Source organism: Anoplolepis gracilipes, chromosome 6, assembly GCF_047496725.1.
Source record: "Anoplolepis gracilipes chromosome 6, ASM4749672v1, whole genome shotgun sequence".
In the NCBI taxonomy this organism is placed as follows: Eukaryota; Metazoa; Arthropoda; class Insecta; order Hymenoptera; family Formicidae; genus Anoplolepis; species Anoplolepis gracilipes.
In genome coordinates, this window is record NC_132975.1 from 13,042,510 (window position 1) to 13,066,294 (window position 23,785).

Sequence of the window (23,785 nt, forward strand, 5' to 3'; positions counted from 1 at the left end):
CATCTTTTCGAAAATCAATAATTAAAACGTATTTTCTCGAGTATTTTCGTAAATGCGAAAAATAAGAAAACCCGTGTGAAATCCTTCCATTCTCTCCCCTGTCTTTTTACACTCTGATAATATACTTTTACAAGTAAGCGGAAGAAAGTAGATAACTCGTTTCGTTTGATTTTGTTCGACGAGAAAAATCTAACAAGCCTTCAATACCGCATTTAATATTCCGGATGTGTGGTTGGTTGAACCGCGAATGAAATTAATAGGTAAAAAAGACGGGGGAAAATTACGCGTTATCGTACATAACTTTCACCGTTCGAACGTGAGATTTGCTAGATACCCTTATCGAACGATAGGCGTCTATAATCTTATAAATTTCCAATTTCGAGTCTGTTCTTCTGAGAAACTTTTCCGCCATCGTGAACGAGCTGGTTAGGCGAATGATGTTGTATTATCTTTACCTCGAGTCTGCTTTAGCAGTTGTCGACCTCGATTTCCATCCATCTATACCGGTACTTGAACTTCTACGTCTATCTGATCGCAATGGAAATTGATTGTCTGCATTATGGAGCTATAGCAATGAATATTAAATCGTTTTCGCGCTTTGATTAATGGTAATCCTTAGTTTCACGCAATATTTTTTTTCCGCGCTGCGAATGCAGTAGCGACGAATGATATAGTAAATAATAATATATAGACAAACACCAATAGCCCATGAATCACATGCGATCGATGTTTTCTTCATGATTGAATCCTAATTGTATGATTAGAGTTATCTCCTAACTATAGACACTGAGCAACAGTCGGATTTTGTGAGTCTTTGCATCGTCTCAGCCTTGTAATACAACATAATAAGATGATATATCTCTGTGGAAAATTAATTTTATATTGCTAAAACGATAAGAGATTTTGCGCGTTGAAAGATCCGAAAAAAAGATATACGTTCAATATATTAGAGGTTTATGTTGTATGGATCGTCGTTTGCGCCAGATTAAAGTATGAAGTCGAAACGCACGATATTTATGTTTATCGTGATGGTGAAGATGAAAAGCTCGCTGGTGGATTGGCGGACCGGTTAAGTGATCGTATTAAAAGCAGCCATCTCGAGTCCACGATGCGCGAGGTCGACGGTGAGGTGCGAGGGAGAGATTACTTCTCTCGGTGAGAGTAGTTTCCTCGCTCGCGCCATAGTCCTAAATACTGATTTCGTGCTCGGCAAGCTCGGAGCAACCCGCAAATTTACGATCATTAAAGTCGAGAAATTACCTCCTTATCTCGACTCATTTCAATTTATAACGATTACTTGTTTGCCATAAATTTCATCCGCACCGCGTACAATTAATCCCGCCTAACACATTGTTGTGTCATTTGCGTATATCGGTCCCTAAAGCCCGCAGACATCTTCGACAAGGAGACGTATCGACATTCCCGTCCAACGGAGATTAATATCAGAGAGAAAAATAATTTGAAGAAAATTGAAATGCGCGAATAATGTACTATGTAAATTCAAGGGGACAATAAAAGATTGATTAAAAAGGGGAAGAGGATTTTATTAATAGGTTTAATAATTAATTTGCGAGAGAAATAAAATATAGAACTTATGTTTGATTAATATCTTTTCCCTTTAAAATGTAACTAAGAAAATGTATAATGAAAGCACACTGAGAAAATTCTCAAAGAGAATTTAATCCTATGGAATTTTTTCCTCCTCTTCGTGCTTCTTCCTGCAGTAATAGATGCACCGCGTCGCATCGCCTCGGTGTACATTCAATCCACTCGTTACCGTTCCAGCGTGGTGTTTGTATTAGCCTCTCGAGCGCGGGTTACCCGAGCATAAGTGCAATTCAGACACGGCTGTGTGTATCCTGTTGGTCGCGTCGCTGCGAATCGAGCGTGCTCCCCTCGTCAGGTTGAAGACACACTCCGGTCTAAAGCGAAAGTCGAACGCGATCTCTTTCCTTCCCGGGCCTCTCCTCACCTTCGTCTGACCTCTCTCTCTCTCTCTCTCTCCCTCATTTCTTTTTCTTTTGCACACCGGTCTGCCTATGTATGTTCCGTCTTTGTTTCTTCGTTTTCCGGAATATTCACGGATATATCGTCTCTCTCCTTTCTGTCTCCCTCTCTCCATTTCTCTTTCTCTTTCTCACTTGTGCAATGACAAACCGTCTCCGCCTGGTACGGGCTAATCGGTACTCGTTATATAAACTGACGACCGCGCGACACCGTGTCAAGAACTCTGTACTCTCGCAAAACGGATGAGAGTAAGTCGGAGATTGTTGATTTTAACATAAAAGGGCCAGGTTCGATAAAAAAAAAAATATATATATATATATCCTTGTTTATTCCTGAAATGAAAAGAAAATGCTGTAAAAGTTTACATTATATTATTATAATAATAAAAATAAATATAATTGAAAATATATACACGAACAGTTTATATTTTTTAAGGCAAAAATTGCTTAATAAACATTAAAATTATTTATATTATTTTATGTAGAAATTTTTAATTTTAAATTTGAATTAATATTGCATATATTATAATACGCAATATAATAGACATATATACGTAGGTCCATTCATTTAATTATATATTCTGAGGAATAACCATCTTTTTTTTCTATTCTAAATTTTTACAAGTTTTTGCGAGAGAATGATTTTTTTAGACTTTTTATATTCTTTTTTGCTGCGTTCAGATGTACATGTGAAACTTTGTTTTATGCGAAATTGCTTATTTCGCGATGCGTATATCTCGGAACATAAACCTCGTGACATAAACCATTCGCACTCACCAAAACGTTTGTTAATGTTTCAACATAAATGGACAACGCGGGTTGAGATGGACTGTTTATGATACGACGAAGATGATGATAAATGTTCTGTCATTCCTTCGAGTTGAAAATATATTCAAACGAAATTTCATTAAATTTTATTACATTGCTGATTTTGTAACAGTCATAATCACGTGTCGTTGGGTAATGAAAAGAACGTGGGATATTATATCATATCGTAATAAAATTTTTATTGCACGCTCAGTTCAATAAGTATGAAAAATAGTAAAAAATAGAAAAAAAATATATTATACGAAAATACAAAATGACAACAAAAATGACTGATAATCGTAAGAGATAAACAGAAGTTACATCATATCGTGATAAAAACAATTTTTATATCTCAAGATATAGATATAATTAATAGATATAATAAATTATAAAAAGTGTAACAACAAATAAAAGATTTCTAGTTATCAAGTGATAAATTATTTGTATAAAGAGGAATTTAATATACGATGAAAAGAAGAATACTTCTATATATCATCAACACGTTATAGAATATGGAACATTTGAACGTTTACACTTTATAGATATTGACTGTCACACGTGGAAAGTCAGTAATTTATATTACTTTCGCGTAAAAACTTAGCCGTTAACTTTTATATTACACATTATTACGTAAAACCATATAATCGAAAAATGTTTTTGATATATCCCGATATTCGTTAATGGGTGAAAATTCTGCGGTTTATTTAAATGAAGTTGTTATCGATATTTCATTTAATAACATCTCTATGATGTCTACGACGAAAACAATTATGGGAAAATGAGCAACCCACTACTCAAGCGCTTCGGCGAAACTTCGATATCTATCTGGATCGAGTAAAGTGATAAAATGGTGAATTCCGGTCGCGCGAGACAATTTATAATTTCCGTTTGTCTGTATCGCGTGAATTTTCATTTGTTGCATAATCGGAAAGGATTTCCGCTATTTCTTCCGTGTTGAATCTATAATAAATATTTTTTTTGTTAATATCGATGGATGACAATAGCCAAAATCATAACTAGCATCGAGCGTGATCGTGAATCGAAGCGTAACAACGTCAGCTAACAATGAGTGAAAGTTCCTCGGCTGACCATCTCGGCGAGAAAGCAAATGGAAAACGTCATGCTGTGTGTTTTGCAAGTTAAAATATTGAAGCGCGTCAAGAGATAGAAGTAATATCTAGCAAATATGTAAGATATATAATTCGATAACAGTTGTCGAGTAACATCATTCTGAATCGAATCAAAACTGATGACATAACGAGCGGAAGGAAAAATTTATTTCTCCGTGCAATTCCGTTAATACAAAATACATGTTTTAAAAATATATTTTAAATAATTTTTTTTAAAGGTCATATTTTAATAGATAAAAATTCGAATTGCTAATCTTGTTGGACGAAACCACAGAAATCCTATTTTTAGGCTGAAGGACCTTTCGTTTGGCGTCAAATTTTATCCTCGCCGAACAAACGTCGTCTATAGGCGGATCGTTTGATAGCGACGATTTGAATAGAGAAATCCTAAAAAATTTTTTCTCCAAGAAAAATAAATATGCATTTAAAAAGTATCTAAATATGTACGCGTAAATAGAAATTAAAAAAATAAATAAGAAACATGTTGAATTTTAATTATTAAAGAAAAATTAAAAAATTAATTGTTAAAAGAAAAAATCAATTAAATAAAGAGCCAGGTAGTTTAGCTGCGCGCTTTTATAAGCGCGATTTAGGTCTCTCTTAAAATTATTGGGCAACTGCAGTTTAAACGGAAACACATGTGACGAGTAGCCGCCGTTGAAGTTGTAGTCGCGATTCTATGAGAAACGAAGTCGACGTCACGTCACGTCACGTCGTCGTGTCTATCTATCTATCGGTCAGCGCGCGAGGTGGGGTAGAAGTTAGCCGCTCGACGACGGTGTTTCGACGTGAACATCCAGCTCGCCGTCGACTGGTGCGCTCAGTCAAGCTGAAACCGCCAAGGACCGCGATAGAGCGTATACGCGTGCCTTATACGGCCTCTCTCGTCGCGTTTCACCATTTCTCGATGCCGCTCGTGGCTCAGGAATATACAATCCGCGATAACCTGGTGCATCTGCGATCTTGTCGCGAATCGGTCGCGAGAAAGTATGTGTTTCAAGTGCGTTCCACCTGAAGGTTCTACCTTCTCTCTCCTCCCTCCCTCTCCGGCAGTGATAATCACGCGATAGCGCGAGAATGTCAAAGATACGGGATGATAATGCACGGATTTTTCACGCGAAAAGATGTGTGCGTGCGTGAAGTAGAATAACTACTCCGAATTCTCGTGGAGCGCATCCGCACCACGATGTTATTGCTATCTTTACGGCTAACCAGGCGGAACTCACTTACGGGATATGATGTCAGTGGAATAAACGAACGAAGGGGACGTGTGTCGCCTTATCGGTAGTCCCCGTATATCGATAGGCCTTAAAAAGCGCGCTGAATCATCGCGCGCGTTTAGTATAAAATTGACGACGCGGTGTATCGTCGTTTACGATCGCGGTTGGCCTTTATACGAAGTATCGCGCAAAATTGTACGTAGATACGAGCAGGTATATACATATATTGCAGTGAGGAAAAAAGAAGTGAGTGCACTTTGCGACGTGATTTTATTCCCAGCCGAATCGTCTAAACGCGATGTCTGTCGTGGTCGAAAAGAGGGTCACGAAATCAACGAGGCAAAGATCAATAAGATCGAAGCTATTTATTAAGCGCATCTTTGCTCTTTCTGTCTTTCTCTTTCTCTCGCATTATTACGTACAACGGAAAATCGCGACGGTGGGGCAGCCACCAGAGAGAGACCGCTGTCTCAGTCGGCTTTCACGACGATATTTACACTCGACTGCATTCTGAAAATCGCACGCTGTCAGTACGCGACGATGAAAAAGAGGAAAGAGTTTTGTGTAAAACGATTCGATTAAGAACACTAGATAAGGATGCTATAAGGCCGTGAGAACAGTATAAACGAGAAATAAAGGTTTCTTCGCTAGCTTAATTTAAAACAATCTCGTTATTAGGATGGGGAATAATAGTGTGAGTCACGAATAAGAGTATTAAAATTATGAGAATAGAATAAACGAGATAGAGAGAATAGAAAATATTTAGAAAGTTTAATCTTTAAGCCTGATATTTTCAACCTGTATATTAGAAATCTTGTAATCTCTGGCAAAGATTCTAACGTCGAAGATTAATAACGAGCTAAGAATAGTAAATACTAAGTAGCAAAACATACCAGAAATATTTCATATAAATTTAACTTCAAATATTTGTTATTCAAATGCATTAACTATTTCTTACATTAAAATAGCAAGAATATATTAAAATACGTGCGCGCGAGAAAAAGTAGAATAAATTTCAGGAGCTTACATTAATTATTAGAGAGAGATTTAAGTGATTAGTTAAATGATAATATCAATCAAAATAAAAATCCACGAAATTAGCGGTAGCTAATAGAGAAAGTGCTTTCTCAATTGAATCGATAAATAAAATCCAATAGAAGTGAAAACAACAATCTAGCAAAAACTTGCTCATTTATATCTGATATACATGAATATTTACGAATTATGAATTCTTATTTCTCGATCGAGATAAAGAAATGTCACCGATTTAATAATTATAAATATTCCGCGAAAACTATTTCCGCTTTATATTCTTACAAAATGTGAATTCTCGCGTGTCGATTTTCGCGTCGACGAGTTGGGGCTTTTAAAAGTATTGAAAATTTGCGGACGTTATATTGGCGGCGGACGAAATGAAAGCTGTGCGAAGTCGTGACGACAAAGTGGAACCTCCATCACGTGTATATTATACGGGCCGTCAATATATAACTGCTACGATAATGATATGTATTAAATTCACGCCGTGTGCGTCACGAAGCGGCGCCTGTCGCCGACGTCGCGCGTTCGAAAGTAATTTGGCCGACATGTACCCGTCTGCGTATGCCTTCCGAATGCGTAACGCATTTGTATAGAATCTTCTTAAGTACGATTTTTTATCTAAATCGCGAGAGAGTAAAATACATGCATGCGTATTGAACGATCGTTGTGTCGGAAAAGTTAAAGGAAAAGTAGTATGCTTGCTAGATAGATAGATTGCGTATTGATTATACTGACAATGAATAATAATACTGCATCAAGAAGAGAAATAATAAAATGAAGGAAATAATTGTACGTGATAATTCGCTTCGGTAATATCCTTGAGAATTTTAATTTGATGTTAATAAATGATAATGCACAGTTTTTATATGCGAATAATATAATATCATATCATGTACCAAATAACAAATAAAAAGTGAAAAAGATCAAATATATTATACCTAATTAAAATAAAAATTAAATAAGTAAATAATAAAATAAAAATATAAAAGAAATATCTAAGTATACGTCTACATGATTCATTGTTAGAGTTTTGTACGCACATAAAATACACTCGCTGATATAAAATTCGATAATTCAAATTTTATAATTAAATTTTATTTTCGAAATTACTACTGTGAGTAGACTTACTAAACTTATTTTTTAACGTCGTCTATATATATATATGACTACACTACTGTGTCAAAACACAGTATTTTTTTTTCTTTCTCAAGAGCGACCGTCCAGTTTTTCTATTCTAATAATAGTCATTGGAAAGAACCACACGATGACTTGCGACGACGAACATGGCTGTTTCATCGTATATATAAAAAAGAAGAATGACATAAGATTAAATTGACAACCATTCAATTGTCCATTTTCATTGCTTTACAAAATAAATCTTCACCTTTTTTTTTTTTTTTTTTCAATATGCCACTTCATTATATTTTTTTTCTCAAGCCTTATTGGGATACATCTGTTCAATCGACCGAAGTATCCCTTCGATTAAACGGAGAATTATGCATCCGTGACGTAGGTTGACCTTCCTTCACTTCGACGTGACCGGAGTCGTGTCGATCCGATATAGCGGATTGACCCGTAATACCGAGATACGACCACACGCTCGAAATGATATCGGTTTAAAGCTCCGAACACGTTCGGCATCGTATCAGCTAGCGAGGAACTGTACGCGAACGCGATAACTGTGTTAACAGCATCTTATGCACACGCATCGAGCACGTGGAGTACGCAGTGCGAATAGCATTACCGGTACCGTTAATACTATTCGCAACGATATCTAGTTGCCCACGAGGATAGTGCCATACACGTTTGTGGCTTGTGTGGGAGCGCGTCCTCCCCTCGCGCCTTTTTCGCGTGAGAGACTCGGATACAATGATATCGGGATAATCGAACCCGGCGCGCTTTCGAGCAACTTCGCCGACTGTGCTTGAAAAATGCAAGAAACACCTCTTGCGATATTGAGGAAGCGTGAGTTACGGAATCTCTCTACTTTCGACTAGAAGTCCCGCTTTTTACACTTGGTTTCTTTCTCTCAAATCTAAATATGCATGTTTGATTATTTTACATATAGAAAGTATAGCCAGATAAAAAACTGACAGTTTATGTAATTAATGAATAAAATTAAAAGACAAAAGCAAGATATTTTGCTACAGTGTATACCGACTAAAAAAATAATATGTATAAACTGCAAAGCTTAACGAAAAAAAATATCTCATTTGCAGAATATTGGATTTATGATATTTATCTATTAATTTTGTATTTTAATAGCACGTTTTTGCGGCATTAAATTGTTGGATAATACGTAGCGAAAATTGCGCGCGGATATACTTTGATATCTCTACTAACTCAGAAAAGTACCATTTTCAGCACTCTTCTCTTGTGCGAGGATAAGTCTTCTGAGGAATGGATAGCCCATTCACTATCTGTTTTATTATTCACTCGAACGTCTTGACGCATTTTCCCGAAAGCATCCGATCCGCACGGATTTTTCGAGGATAAATTTATCTCTCTTTCCGACGATGTGTATGTCGAATAAAATGCGCGCGGTCATGTATTTCCTACGCTGCATTTTACGGACCGTTATCCAGAGCCGGACATTTTCGCTCGCGTTTAGTCAACCGAGAACTCGCGCGCGTGCAGGAAAATAAAATTTGTCGGCTACATATTCGTGGGAAGGCGTCGCTGGGCTTTTCCGACAAGGGTGTTTGAAAATTTCGAGAGAAAAATCTCTCGCGCGTTGATTGACACGCCACGCGAGATGAAATTTATTCAATCTCGGGGGGAATAAAAATACTTGATATCTATCGGGATATGAAAATATTTTCATAACAATGTTAGTATGGAAAATTTAATACAAGTTAAAAATTTTGCAATTTATCTTTGCACGCTTAATGTTTCAATTATTATTATTAATTTAAAACGATAAAATTACGTCTTTCTCGTGGAAAAGAGTTTATTCTTACTTTTCTTTATTCTCAGGATGTTTTATATAGATATGAATAAATAATAATAGCGTGTATATATGTATATTTCTCTGTTACGTCATGAAATTTGAAATTTAAATTAATATACTTGAGTAAGATCATCTTAAAACAAAGCTGAACGCGCAGAGTATTTGTATACAGCCGTATAAAACACTTTTGTTCGCTTATATTGTGCAAATTTCACACTGTTACGTCAGTTGGAACTTCACTCGTGGCCTCTGCACATAGATATAGTATCGGTTCTACCGCTATTTATTACATACCTTGATCTCGGGATACTGTGTCATTAGGGAACGAGAAAAGTAGATAATGCAGGAATAGAAAAAAAAGAATAATATCGCTGCTTTCGTGACTCGCGTGCGCGCAACTTATTACCCGATAGTATGCCAACGTGAACTTATTATTAGAGTGTGACGTTTCGCCGAAGTAAACCTATGTGAACGCGCCGTTATTACGCGTAGACTATGTCCGGTACAGGACTGTTGAAATTGGGAAAATGGTCCGGCTTGTGAGACCGAACCTAGTGACCGTTCGAGAGCCACTTCTGGATCCTTGATGCAAAAAAAAAAAAAAAAAAAAAAAAATCGCGAATCCTTTTCATTTCCTATCTCGCGCAGTCGCTTTCGCGCAGATATATACTTCTTCCCGCCAACTCGCTCGCTCGCGGATGCTTCCAGCAGAAATCGTTCTTAACCTTTGCCACTTGGATTCGCCTAGACCAGTCTCTCACAGTCGCCCGCGTCTAGCAAAAGGTGTACGCTCGACCGAAGCTTTCTCCCGATCGTTAACTTTTACTTTTGCCACAGGCGAATTGAACATCTCGATGTGTTTGCTCTTGTGTATATCATCTGTATTACCCACGATAAGACTGGATCCGAAATGCGTGTGAAAATAGTGTTCTATTATTTTTTTCGCGCGGTTTTTAGTGCGTGAAGAAAACCCATTAGTAAATCGCGCCAGGTAAAGTGCTAAAAGGAATCGTGGCAAAAAAGAAATAGAATAATTAGCGACATTAGCGATTTTATCGTAATGATTCTATTGGCGTGTTTTTGAAAATATTAGCGACCACGTGAAGTGAAATTACATCTTTACAATGCGAACTAAATAGCATTTCAATACAATCATTCTTATGCAAAAAGTGTTTGACATATTATTAAATAATTTTCGTAAATTTTAAATGAAACATTTTTTAATGTCTCGTGCGAATATATATGAAAAATATTGTCGTGTCATCTCTCTTTTTGAGCAAGAGGATATTTTGAAGATAAACATGTAATTAAACGAGATTATTTGATATGATTGAAAACAATGTTGAACATATAATATGTAGGTTCCTTTAAATTTTCAACAGAAATGTCAAATATTTCTCTGACGGAATCTTTTGAAAAGAGACGCAGAATACTCTCATTTCTCATGTTATGTGGAGTGTATTTCGCGCGTGTTTTTTAACAAGCGCAGAGAGAGAGAGAGAGAGAGAGAAAGAGAGAAACAGCAACCCGCACAAGTTCGCCCAGATGGTGCGAAAATTAAAAAACTAGAACGCGTGTACTCGTTGAAACTGTCGCATCGTGAAATCCACATCGCGCAACATTACCATACCACGTGAAAGTAAAGGCGGACTTATCTGCGTACGCGCTATTATTTTTCTATTTATAATTCAGCGGTGCGATTTAAAAGAAGAATAAATCTATCGATGTCAAACGTATAAATATGTCAGCGTCCCTTTCTATAAAAATCGTGCGAGAAAAGCAGACGTATATCGTATTTCTCGTTTCTTCTGCAGGATACATTTTTTGCATCTTTCTTTTACTCTCTGCTTTACTTTTTATTATCTGAATTACTTTGTGTCGAGTACTTTGTAACTAGATAATATAAAGATTCACGAGACGCCTGTTGTTTTCTCAATTTTTCCTCTGACGTTTCTTTAGATATATTTTTTAGTATCGAAGCTCTTGTATCATTCGGACTTTTAGTGCAGAGCTATCGAAATTTCGCTGAATTTAGGCGTGGAGGATTAAACTTGTGAGACAAAATTGATACTAACATAATCACGATTCGTAATGTTTTGTGCGTCTTAAATAGATTTGTTTTTCGCCGCGCGTTAAAGTGGATCTTTCCTCGCGGGTGCAACGAACTTAGCCTGCGGTTTCCGCCATAACGTTTTAACGCAGATTCGAAAATGTATTATATCTGTTATATCTAGGCTAGCACATGATGGTCAGCGTGAATTGACCTGTATTTCCGAGCGTTAGCAGAATCGAGACGAGCGTAACAATGTGTATATGCGCCGCCGGTGGGAGGCCGCCGCCCCACCTTTCATTCGACTTTGACAGTTCCATTATGGTATCGAAGCTAACGGCAAAGCAGAACGGGCGTAGTTGATGATCGTGAATCAACGCGCGCGCCGGCCCGTCAGAGGTATTTTTATTGTTCTTTTTTTTTCCTCTTTGCGCAATCGGGAAATGTGTTCGATGTATACATGGAAAGCTATTGTTCGTCGCAGCTTGGCGTGTCTCTGTCGTGAAATTAAATGGCGATAAAACGCGAAAAGTGTGCGGTTCGTGTCATCGATCTCTCCCGTGAAATGCCGATTAATTCCATAAGCGCGTTTAACGAGCTTCACTTCGTTTGCCTTTTCGGATTAATTTGATAAGAGTATTTGAAAAAGTCTCGCGTTCTCTCTTTTACCTCCTCTTCGAATCGATTTAATCAATTTTGTTTACTCTTTTTGGCGACTTTAGGACGAAACGGGAAATTTTTATCACACGAAAAAAGAAAGCAAAAAGTGGGAACGCGCTAATCGAACCGCGCGGAACTGCATTACGAAGAATACTTCTGTACGTGTCACATCATTTAAGGTTGTATTAACTGTACAGGCCCTGTTAAAAATATCGGAATTGAATTTATATATATGTATAAATATAATTGCATATGAATGAATAAAATTATACATATATAAACAAAATAGTAGAATAATATACTTAATTAATAATGCATTTTTATCATTTATTTACATCATTTATATCACATTTCTTATTTATAATACTCTCGAGACAAAGGGTATAATTTAAAAAATTTTAAACAATATGTATAAATATTATAAATATTAAATATATATTATAAAAATTAAAAATTATATTCTGATAGTAAAAAGATATGCACAATTCCAAATTTCTTCTTTAATAAACTTTAATTATTTTATTTAAAAAAAACTAATATGTGAATTGAGATTTTTATCATTGTTTTTTTTTCTCTTTATATGTTACATTTTTATATTCCCATAAAAGCACACGTATAAACTTCTACTTTTTATTAGACTGAGTATTGATTCACGTTAAATTCTCAAATTTTTGTCTTGTTTTTTTCATATAGAACAATTTATAATTTTATCGTAATTTTTTCATTACCTTCAGAAATATGACACATATAACCTTAAAGATGTTTCACGAATGCGGTCTCGTTCGTGCACGAAGGATTTCTGTGTGCTCATTATTATTCGCCGTCTTTGACTTTTTCGTACGTGCGTCCTCGATACGAGAAACGAGAAACAAACCAAACGGTATTCGTCGCCGACCATAAACTAATTGCGCGCGTTAATTTCGCGGAAATTTCATTTTATTCGATTTCGCAAATTTTGTTTCTCGCCGAATTCAATAAACACTAAACAATAAATTGATTATGATAATCGATGCCGCGCGATTGTTCATAAATTCTGTTGCCGTAACAATACTAAGCGCGTAATGCAAACGATATATTATACATTCTATATTTCGAGTCTCTAATATCTTTTCTTTATTGCAATATTATTATAAAAAAAAAATAAAATAGATATACGCGAATAAAAAACTTTAACGAACAAAAGCTCTAATGTATATGAAAAATTATTATACATTTTTCTACATCTATAGTATTTAGACGTCGTATAAAAGTATAAATATAATGATACTTTCATTGAAGAGAAACCATTAATAACAATAAGTATATCGTATGTAGATATCGCACTGTGATACACGTGCGGTTACGCACATTAATTAAATATCGTTAGAAAGTTTTAACGATTGCCGATGAATCAATCGGAAAAGACGGATGAGTGAAAATACGACACTATTGATCGCAGCCGAGAGTAGCTCAGTAATAGTTAACCCAATTACTTAACATCCAACTTTAAAGCTAAATTCAGGTGAAATTTAAGGCTGTCACTATGCTTGGGAATCAAATTTTAAATTCTCGATTTATTACGTTAATAAAGATCGATTTATATATAAAAGTGATACATTTACTAATATATCGAACTGTTATTTTAAACTTTTACGACGATTATATAATTCAATGAAAATATAAATAGATATTTTATACAGACATCTTTAAAATGTATTATATTGTAGTTTGATAATTTATAACAACTGTCTGTTATAACAAAATTTATAAATCTCTGATTTCGCACGTTTTACATTCGGTGATAAAAATAATGACATTTGATGGACGAAAATATCTTACATTTAAATTGAAAATCTTCCTCAACTTGCGCGATGCAAATTGACGGAGATATAATGTGTCGTCATCCGTTTTAATCGAATTTTAGATCCGTTGGATATCGAGCGTATCTTCTCTAACGTGATTCTTTCGGCACTTGCCAATTAACCAAAGAATGCCGCGGTAACCTATTTGCGAATCGAGTTAAACTGTGGAGAACGCGACGATGAGTTCGCCAGCGAAGCAAGGCGCGACTCATTCCCCGGAACGGTGAGAATTTCCGCGATGAACAGTGATGATCGCGTACACGATGATCGAGCCACGCAGCGACAGGGTGACGGTCTGCTCGCCCCAGACCCAGCACCACTGTTACCAAGTGATACGAACCACCAGAGTGCACCAAAGTTCGCGAAGCTCGAGGATGGTGACCGTCCAGGAGAGGGTCGTTAGATCGCGTCTTCAGTTGGGTTACTCAACGCCGACGTCGTTCATCAATCGGTATATATATATATATATATATATATATTTATCATTTTTATCTAATCAGTGATAACGTCAACGACACGTATTCGAGTTTCCCAATGACAGGTTCCCGATATCAATTCACATGATGCATATCGAACACGTTCGAGAGTCAAATATATTTCATATTATTTTGTCGGATTTTTTTTCTGTTTACATTATAAACGTTATTATGTAAATATAATTAAACAGCTTATCTTTACTCAAATATGTTTTCTAATGTGTATCATTTTTTTTTTTTTTTTTAATTTTATGATGTGTAAGAGACATAAAAACTTTAATTATATACAATTATAACATAATTTATCTTACATGTTAATATGTGTTCTTGAACTTCCTGATGCCTCTGTGTTTTTTACATCCTATTTAATATTTCTAAGTTTTTATTTGTTTATATGGGTACAAAAATATATAAATTATATTTTTTATATATATATATATGTGTGTGTGTGTGTGTGTGTGTGTACATGAAATTATCAAATGGGTAAATTCTATTGAAGAAAAGGAAACTACATCAACGGTACTAACATCCTATCGGCGTTATCTCGATGAGTTTCGCACGAGTGTAATTATCATAGTGAGGAAACGTAATCTCTCTAAAGCGGCATCATCATCTTGCGCCTCTTCCTCTCCAACACTAACCGGTGACTCGCATACACACACACACACACACACACACACACACACGCACGCACGCACATCTCTACGAACTTCAGTAGAGAGCAAAATTATTTCAAGTAGAGGGATCGCTCGATGCGCAGGCGTATGCGCACCCACGTCTGTAATGGCAATCAACGGTTGTTAATTGCTTGATGATAATTAGTCCGCGGCGGCGCGCGAGCTCTTCCTCCAGCTCGGTAGCGCGGCTGCTACCATAATGGAGAACGCGCTTTAATAATTTCCGTAATGAATTCGAGATACAAAACACGTATGCGTATACACGATTTGCCGTACGGTACACGTTAGCACACTTACTGCCACTTCTTCTTCTTCTTCTCAATATCAGAAATGTACCCTGTGCTCGAAAGCCGCGCGTTCAGCCGTATCAGACGTACAACTTTTAACGGCATACCGTTAAACTTTATTTACAGCCCCAGAACGGAATAGTTGAACGTTTTTTTTTTTTTTTTTTTTTTATTTTTATATCTAGTTTTTTTCTCGCCTACGACATAGAAATGATCGTCGTGACCGTAATAATGTAAAATCTTGTACGAATTAAGAAAATTTCTGACATCTCTTCCTCCATTATCAAATTGCAGCCATACGCGAACGAGATTAAAAACACATCGAGGATATTTTTGCGTGAGTCGCGAGAGTTTATTAGTTATCGTTGAATATACCGTAACACGTTACGCGCGAATAAGCGACGTTATACGTAATAGGCACTTGCGCAAATCTCTGGATGCATCTGCGACGAGGCGTCGTAGGCAGAAGTAGAGCACAGAGGACGTCTTTAAAAGACGCAACTCTCCGAGAGCCTTCGTAGAAGTGAGCTGTCAGTCGATTTCTACATCGTAATTGATCGTGAGAGTCGGTGCTTTTATCGAACTTTTGTCATCACTTTATATAGTAAGGCTCATGCAGCTCCACTGCAGATTCATTAATTACGCAAAAAAATACAATATGTTTTATTTCTCTTATATATACATGATGTATATTATTTCTTTTATATACGTATACATTATTACAGCATAATGTAAACGGCGCGATTAATATGTAACGTGAGATATGATGCGACAGAGAGACGCGTCATCTGCTCGAGGAATCCGCAGTATGCAAATGACTTACATTGTGTGCATTTAGGCCAATGATAATGAACGTAAGTTATCGCAGCACGGTAATTCAATCTTCTATTTCGAGGACAAAGGACATTTGCATGTACTTTGAAGATACATCGAGTTACATACAGTTAAGGAGTTAACAAGACGCTACGCGTCTATCGCTTTCAGCGAGAAACTTGACTAATTGTAAGTGCGATGTATCCTTATCGTCACACACCAGATGCAACGATACCGCTTAATGTATGCTTCAATAATATATGTAATGTGTGTGTGTGTGTGTGTGTGTGTGTCGCGATGCACGGATACTTTAACATTGACTCATACATTTATAGAGACGCGCATGTGGAGATTTAGCAAATAAAAGATATCACGTGAAAAAACAATAATATTATTTAACTTTTTTGATAACCTAACCGAATGAATATCACATTCTGTGACGTTTGAATATATTTCCAGACGAGATACAACTTTTGCCTTTATTTCATTTAACATTGACACAATGATGTTTTTTTTTCTCATTATAAATTCTATCACATGTTTTAAAACACTGTTCAATATTTACGAACTCTTTCTTATTTAAACATATTTTACTAAATATATCCTTGCTTCTCTTTCTTCAACATTTTCATTAAATTTGTAATTATATTAAGTTGATCGAAAAGTTCATTTGCTTTCTTCTTATCATTCATTTCATCAATGTCAAAGCAATATAGGAAGAATGTACATAAGAAGCAAGGAATTTTTGATCAATCTGATATATTTTTTTTTTCAAGACACGCGGATCGAACTTAAATAATAAACACGCAGTACAGCCGTTTCGAAGCACCTCTTGAAAAGGGGGGCAAAAAAAGAAGCCGTGCATTTGGCAGCCTAAGGTTCTTCCCCAAAGAAAAAACATCACGCCAGGTGCGTGTCAGATACCACCGGCACAGCAAGCAAGCAAGCAGGCAGGCAGCGCAGGGTCTCGGCGATAGCAGGGGGAGGGAGAGAGAGAGGAAAGAGGGGTCTGATAGCACGCGCTCATCGTGGCACGCGAGTCCGACGATGGAGGAGCAGATGTTCCTTCCTTTTAGGCTCTAATGCCACATCGCGCTCCTTGCGTTTATTTATACTTATATTCAGGGTCAAATTCGCTTCTGCTTCGAAGCGCCTGCATCCTGCAGGGCCTGATGTTCTCATCTCTCGAGGAAAGATACTTTCATTTTGTTTCGTAAAAGTATATACGATTGATTAAAATCGTGTGGATGTAATTAAAATCGAATTTATCTATTATTAAACATATAAATATTGGATACTTTGTGGGAAGATATTCGATATTAAAATCTCACGTTATATTCTTTGTCTTTTTTCGTACTCGAATTATTTAAAATTCTTTTAATTGGAAATCGAAATTTGTCAGATAATTTTGTAAAAGTACTATTGATCGGAGATGATTTGAAATTAATATTTGATTCGCGCGGTATACGATGTAGAATGTGTTTCTCTTCCGAAGAAGCTGTGAGCCAGTTTCTGAATCTAATTTTCTTTCTATCTAGGGCAACTTCCGTTTCCGGCAAGACGTATAAGAACCGGCATTTATTAAACATTTCCACTAAAGTTTTCGAAGTTTGTTACTTTATGTAAGAGTATGATTAAAATATTGATAATAATCCATAATAATAATAATAATAATAATAACGAAAATTATTTCATTTTCAATTTTGTGATGTCTGAATATCTTTTATATATGATTTTGTAACTTTGAAATTTAATTTTAATTTGAAAACTGCTTTTACATCAGGTAGGCGGTTCATTTGACTATGTCTGTTATTCGAAGACATCGCGTTTGTATAGTTCATTCACATTATCGTATAACGCTTAATGGTACACGCACTGATTACGGCAGAAAAATATGGCCTCGTTCATGAGAGCGATGCATTTTATAGCGGAACGATCGATTTCTCGACCGTCGTTTTCGATCCAGAAAAAAATTGTCCAGTTAACACAATGCTTAGATTAGATTATACAGAGTTTCATCATTATTTCTCTAGAGTATTTTTTCCAATTCGAATGCAAGTATATCCTATAACGTAAACCTGAAACTCGCAATGCTTCCTGGAATTTTTGTTTGCAAATCTGCACTTCGTCTCACCCGATGTGTACATTTGTCATACAACGTTGCGCGTTTACTCACTTATGTTATGTATATACGGATTCTTACATAAGTCGTTTAATTGACGCGCATTGCGTAAGAATAAGCCTCTTCGCGTAGGAAAGGTTGAGTGTCACGGTCGAACGCCGTCGTCGTGCACCTGCCAGATGCACAACGACGGATATATCGGATATAATACACGCACCTTTATCGAGGAGAGGGAGGAGGGGCGGAAGGACTCGTGCTCCTCGTCTCCACGATCCTTTCGGGATTTCTTGTCCGGCCGAAAAGTTTCCTCGAAGAGCCAGCTGCTCCGTCAGTTCGTCTGCGACGATCGTGGTGGTCGACACGCGAGATCCACGCGTGCCCCGTGATCGAGAGATCCGCGGATAGAGTGGAGTTGTATCGTGTTGTAAATTGTGTAATTGCGCTCGAGAGAGTGAGCCGTACCGTCGTATACACATCGAGGACGAGAATCGTGACACGCAACCGGCAATTCGATACACGTGGAAAATCGCCCGAGTTCTTCAGGAAAGCAACATGATCGTTTGCGTTTCCCACTTCAGGGGGTGCGTTCTTTTTATCTTTACGACCCACATACGTACACCGTAACCGCACTTCGTCTGGCTAGAATAATTAGAGACACCTGGCAAGAAATGCTTATCGTTATCTTATTTTAATTATCTTCTTATAGGTTTACTGCGTTCCTTTACGCAGGTTATAAGGAGTCCTTTCATTTATGATACATTTGAAAAAAAATTTACATTGTAAAAAAATAACTGTAGACAAAGTGTCTAAAGTTTTCTTACAGACATTGTCCAAACTTTCAAAAGAGTGTCTAAATTTTCAGATATTAATTCTAAAATTTCAAAAAAATGACTTTGATGATTAAGATAAATTGTCTGAAATTAATTTCAGATACCCAGATTTGAAAATTCAGACAAAAATGTGTCTGAATTTTTTATAGCATATATATGAAAGATTAAGTTGAAAATTAACAATTTTTTTATTCTTGAAAAGAATAAAAATTGATCCGTATTTTTTAATCGCCAAAGTAAGTAATCTCTTTGATGATTTTTGTTGTCTTTGACAACAGCGAGTCGAAAGATGATTCAAACTATTGAAAAATACATTTTTTATAACATATATATGAAAAACTAAATTAAACATTTTTTTTTATTCTTGGAAAGAATAAAAATTGATCCGTATTTTTTAATCGTCAAAGTAAGTAATCTCTTTGATGATTTTTGTTGTCTTTGACAACGGCGAGTCAGAAGATGATTTAAACTATTGAAAAATACAAAGTAAAAAAAAATTTAAGAAATATCACTTGTATTAGAGACAAAAGAGTTAACCATGCACGCACTCTTTAAATGCGCAGCTTTCCGACGAAGGTGGAAAGGCCCCTGGTGTCGCACGGCAATTCGAGTCAGGTCCACGGCAACAGCATGCACGGCGCGTACTCATCTGGTAGTCAGACGTCCCTGTCGACGACGTCGTACATCACCGGCCAGTCCTATATGCAGAGCCAGAATTACGGTGCGCCTCCGTATCCCTCCACGAACGTGCAGATATATCCGTCGCACGGTGCGACGGGCTACTCCCAGCCGCAGAGCTACGGTACCGTGGTACAGGGCTTTGGCGGGCAACCGCAGTCCGCCGCATATCAGCAGAGTCACCTAAAAAAGGGGTCGGTCCGCAACGGCGATGTGCTCAAGCGATGTCGACTGCAGACCGCGTAAGTTGTAATCTTACACTCTCGCGAATGAAGAATAAGAATATCAGATCTCTTTACCGGTTCTTGGCGAAGAGATTGCGTTTTTCCGGCGAATAAAGAAGGCAGGCAGTAGTTAAGAATGGAATGTCGAATTTAAATTTGCAGATACGAGTTGTCACAGGATCTGCTCGACAAGCAGATCGAGATGCTGGAGCGGAAATACGGCGGTGTAAAGGCGAGGAACGCTGCGCTTACGATCCAGCGTGCCTTCCGAAGATACACGTTGCTGAAGAAGTTCGCGGCAATCACGGCAATGGCCAAGGCGGAGAAGCGACTGAGCAGGAAGCTTCAGGAGGCGACGACAGATCGTTCGGGCAACCTCAACGATCACGAGAGAATGGTTTACCACAGTCAGATATACATTCAGCAGGCGCAGTCCGCAAATAGGTATATAATATATACATAAGATATTTCTCTCTTCTGTGTCAAGTTAATCGCGATTAAACTGACCGTGAATCCAACAGACCGATGCCGATCCGCAGCATGTCTCTGAGAGAGAGGCGGCACGTGGACAATTCCCAGTCGCCGATACCGAGGAGTCAGAGTGGTAGATGCGAGGTTCAAGTCAGCGGTCATCAGCACACGAATCATAGCTTGCACCAGAGCGGCAGGCACACACCCTCGTTGGCGCCTAGCCCGTGCAACCGGCATCAGCAATTACCGCCGAGTCCCTGTTGGGAATCGAGCTCCCAGGAGAGCGGTTCCAGTATCCATTACTACAATCCCCAGGTAAGTGCTGTACAAGCCATGAATGAAGCAAAAGAATGTCTCTATCAATCATTTCATAAAGTTGACGGCAATAATTTTTTGCAGTGATATATCTTTTCTATCGCACGTGCGCGCTTAAATAAAAAGTCATTCTTTTATTTATGCAGGAGGCCTTGTGCGGTCTGAGACAAGAGACGCCGCCGAGAGACTTACTGCGGACACCATGTACGTCACCGTCGGCGCCGCACAATATGACGACAATATCGCAAAATTGGAACAACGCCAATCAGCTTGGTCCTGGTAGAACGACGAGAGGAAGTTCTGGCAAGAAGATTCCGCCGGAGGTACCGAAGAGAACGTCCTCCATCTCTTCGAGATCCATGGAACCGCGTCATAATGGTCTCAGTAAAAGCGTGGAGAACGGAAGTCTAAGTTCGGTGCAGAGCTCCGGCAGCGATTCCACCAATTGCGAGAGTTCAGAAGGTGACGCTCAGAGAGGCTCACCTGTCTGGAAGCACAAAGGGATTGTAAGTACATACTTGATTTTCTTCTTTCTTGTATGCTTGATAAAAGCGCGCGCGAGTAACGGCGATTTCTTGAGGACGTAAGCGAAAAGCGTCGTTAACGGAACCTGTATTCTGATTGTGAAATCAGTCGAGTTCGCCGGAGCATCAGGAATGTGCGAGTCATACCACGGACGCGACAACGATGGCTACTAACGTTAAGGAGCTCGGCCATTCACACGCCAGTTCCGGCTACCAGCTTCCTCTGATGGACCATACGGAGAGTTTGTCAACTCAAAGTTCAACGAGCTATAAGGTATCCGAGACGGTCAGAAAACGACAATACAGAGTCGGCCTGAATCTTTTTAATAAGAAGCCAGAGAGGGGAATCAGTTACCTCATCAGACGCGGATTTTTGGAGAACAGTCCGCAGGGAGTCGCCAGATTTCTGATCAGTCGAAAAGGATTATCCAAACAGATGATAGGAGAGTATCTCGGGAACTTGCAGAATACTTTTAATATGGCGGTACTTGAGTAAGTGGCTTCAATATCTTTTTTTAATATATATATAATTTGAATTAATATATTTACAAAAATAAATCTATTAATAATAAAAAAGTCAAAAGCATTTTGTTACATTTGAAAAATATATATATTTTTAATGATAATTTTTATGATGATGTTAAATTATAATTTTACTGACAATTTGCAGATGTTTCTCCCAGGAGTTGGATCTTTCTGGTATGCAGGTAGACGTAGCTTTACGGAAATTTCAAGCTTATTTTAGAATGCCCGGTGAGGCACAGAAGATTGAACGGTTGATGGAAGTCTTCAGTCAACGTTATTGTCAATGCAATCCAGATGTAATATCGAGGTTGCGATCGGCGGATACCGTTTTCGTGCTGGCCTTCGCTATTATTATGCTTAATACGGATTTGCACACGCCAAATTTGAAACCCGAACGCAGAATGAGAATCGAAGATTTCATAAAAAATCTTCGAGGAATCGATGATTGCGGTGATATAGATAAAGATATCCTGGTTGGCATTTACGAACGGGTAAAGGATAACGAATTCAAGCCGGGCTCCGACCACGTGTCGCAAGTGATGAAGGTTCAAGCGACTATTGTTGGAAAGAAGCCAAACATGGCACTACCGCATAGAAGATTGGTATGTTACTGCAGACTTTACGAGATACCCGACATTCACAAGAAAGAAAGACCTGGCGTTCATCAAAGAGAAGTTTTCCTCTTCAACGATCTGCTTGTCGTTACGAAAATTCTGAGCAAGAAAAAGAACAGCGTAACCTACACTTTTAGGCAGAGCTTTCCACTTTGCGGCATGGTGGTTACTCTATTTGAGGTTCCTCGTAAGTTTCTATGACAAATACTTGTATACTTGTGTAACTTTTTTGGTTGCTATATCATCTGTCTTGCAGATTATCCATATGGCATAAGACTCTCTCAGCGTGTCGACGGAAAAGTTCTAGTCACATTTAACGCTCGAAACGAGCACGACAGATGTAAATTTGTGGAAGACCTTAGGGAGTCCATCAGTGAAATGGACGAGATGGAAACTTTGCGTATCGAAACCGAATTAGAGAGGCAAATCGCGTTTACAACACACTATCAATATAATAAATATATCAATATAATCAATATATAGAGGTTTGAGTCTAATGTAAGTGCAGTTTTATTTTATTTATTTTAGTTTTACAAAATTTCAATTTAAAATAGCTATAAACAGGAAGAAAATTAGAAACACAGATAAAATACTTTCTCTAATAATCGCTTAATGAATACAATTGGCAGAACATTTCTTAAATAACAACATTGATAATAGTAATTATTATATTAATAATAATTTGTATTAATATAAAATAGTGTCTGTGTATAAAAAAAAAAGAGGAATAGCTAAAAAAGGGAGTACGAAATACATAAAAAAGGGGAATACAAAAGAATATTGTACATATTTTATAAACGTAATTCATCCAGGGACGATTCCTGGACCTGGAGGTAAAGGATTGGCTCAGCAACCGTCTTTTTTAGGAGGTCTTTTTGCCAAACGAGAGCGAAAGTTATCGCAATCTGAAGAATCTGGCCCGTACAGTCGTACCACGGAAGTATAATGTGTGTGTATTCTTCCAATAATGTAAAATAAGAGATACACCTTTGTATACCTGTTTTTTCTTAGTACGCTTCGTGTTTTTAATAAAGCAAAGGCTACGTCTCGCTACGACAACGCCAATTTTAAATAGCAATAATTCTCGCAAATTTGTTCACATTAATGTAAAATTATCTTTTCTTCATTCGGAGTCTCTCATACAGTTTCTTCCGTAATCTAACAAACGGAAGTAAGGATATTTAATGCAAGCAGCAAAACTGCCACGCGCGTGAGATTGTTCTATTAGGTATACAATATAGAATATAGCACGTCATTTTATATATACACTCACGAAGCGTGCTAAAGAATGAGATAATCAATAACTAGACAGCCAAGTTCAAGGACATAAATTTAAACAAAGATTGGGCAGGATCCAATCGAAATCATCTGGCATATAAAGAGAAAAGAAAATTTTAATCTATCCTCTCCTCCTCCCGTTTAACATGTGTATATAGTATTTATTCATTAAAAAAAGAAAAGAAAATAAGGGACACTTTTCATACTGTATTTATAATTCACGCGTTGCGCGATTGAACGATAGAATTG

At 37.4% G+C, this 23,785-nt stretch overlaps 1 protein-coding gene across 1 annotated transcript in view; it reads left to right on the forward strand.

Moving 5' to 3' along the window:
* Window positions 1-23,785, forward strand: part of Siz (Brefeldin-resistant Arf-GEF family protein schizo) — a 42,553-nt gene that overhangs the window by 16,388 nt on the left and 2,380 nt on the right. Inside the window, exons 2-8 of the mRNA XM_072894975.1 lie at window positions 19,471-19,827; window positions 19,972-20,253; window positions 20,331-20,595; window positions 20,742-21,101; window positions 21,229-21,611; window positions 21,790-22,445; window positions 22,515-22,680. Coding sequence (XP_072751076.1) covers window positions 19,471-19,827; window positions 19,972-20,253; window positions 20,331-20,595; window positions 20,742-21,101; window positions 21,229-21,611; window positions 21,790-22,445; window positions 22,515-22,680 — 2,469 coding nt within the window. The remainder of the gene's footprint in view (window positions 1-19,470; window positions 19,828-19,971; window positions 20,254-20,330; window positions 20,596-20,741; window positions 21,102-21,228; window positions 21,612-21,789; window positions 22,446-22,514; window positions 22,681-23,785) is intronic.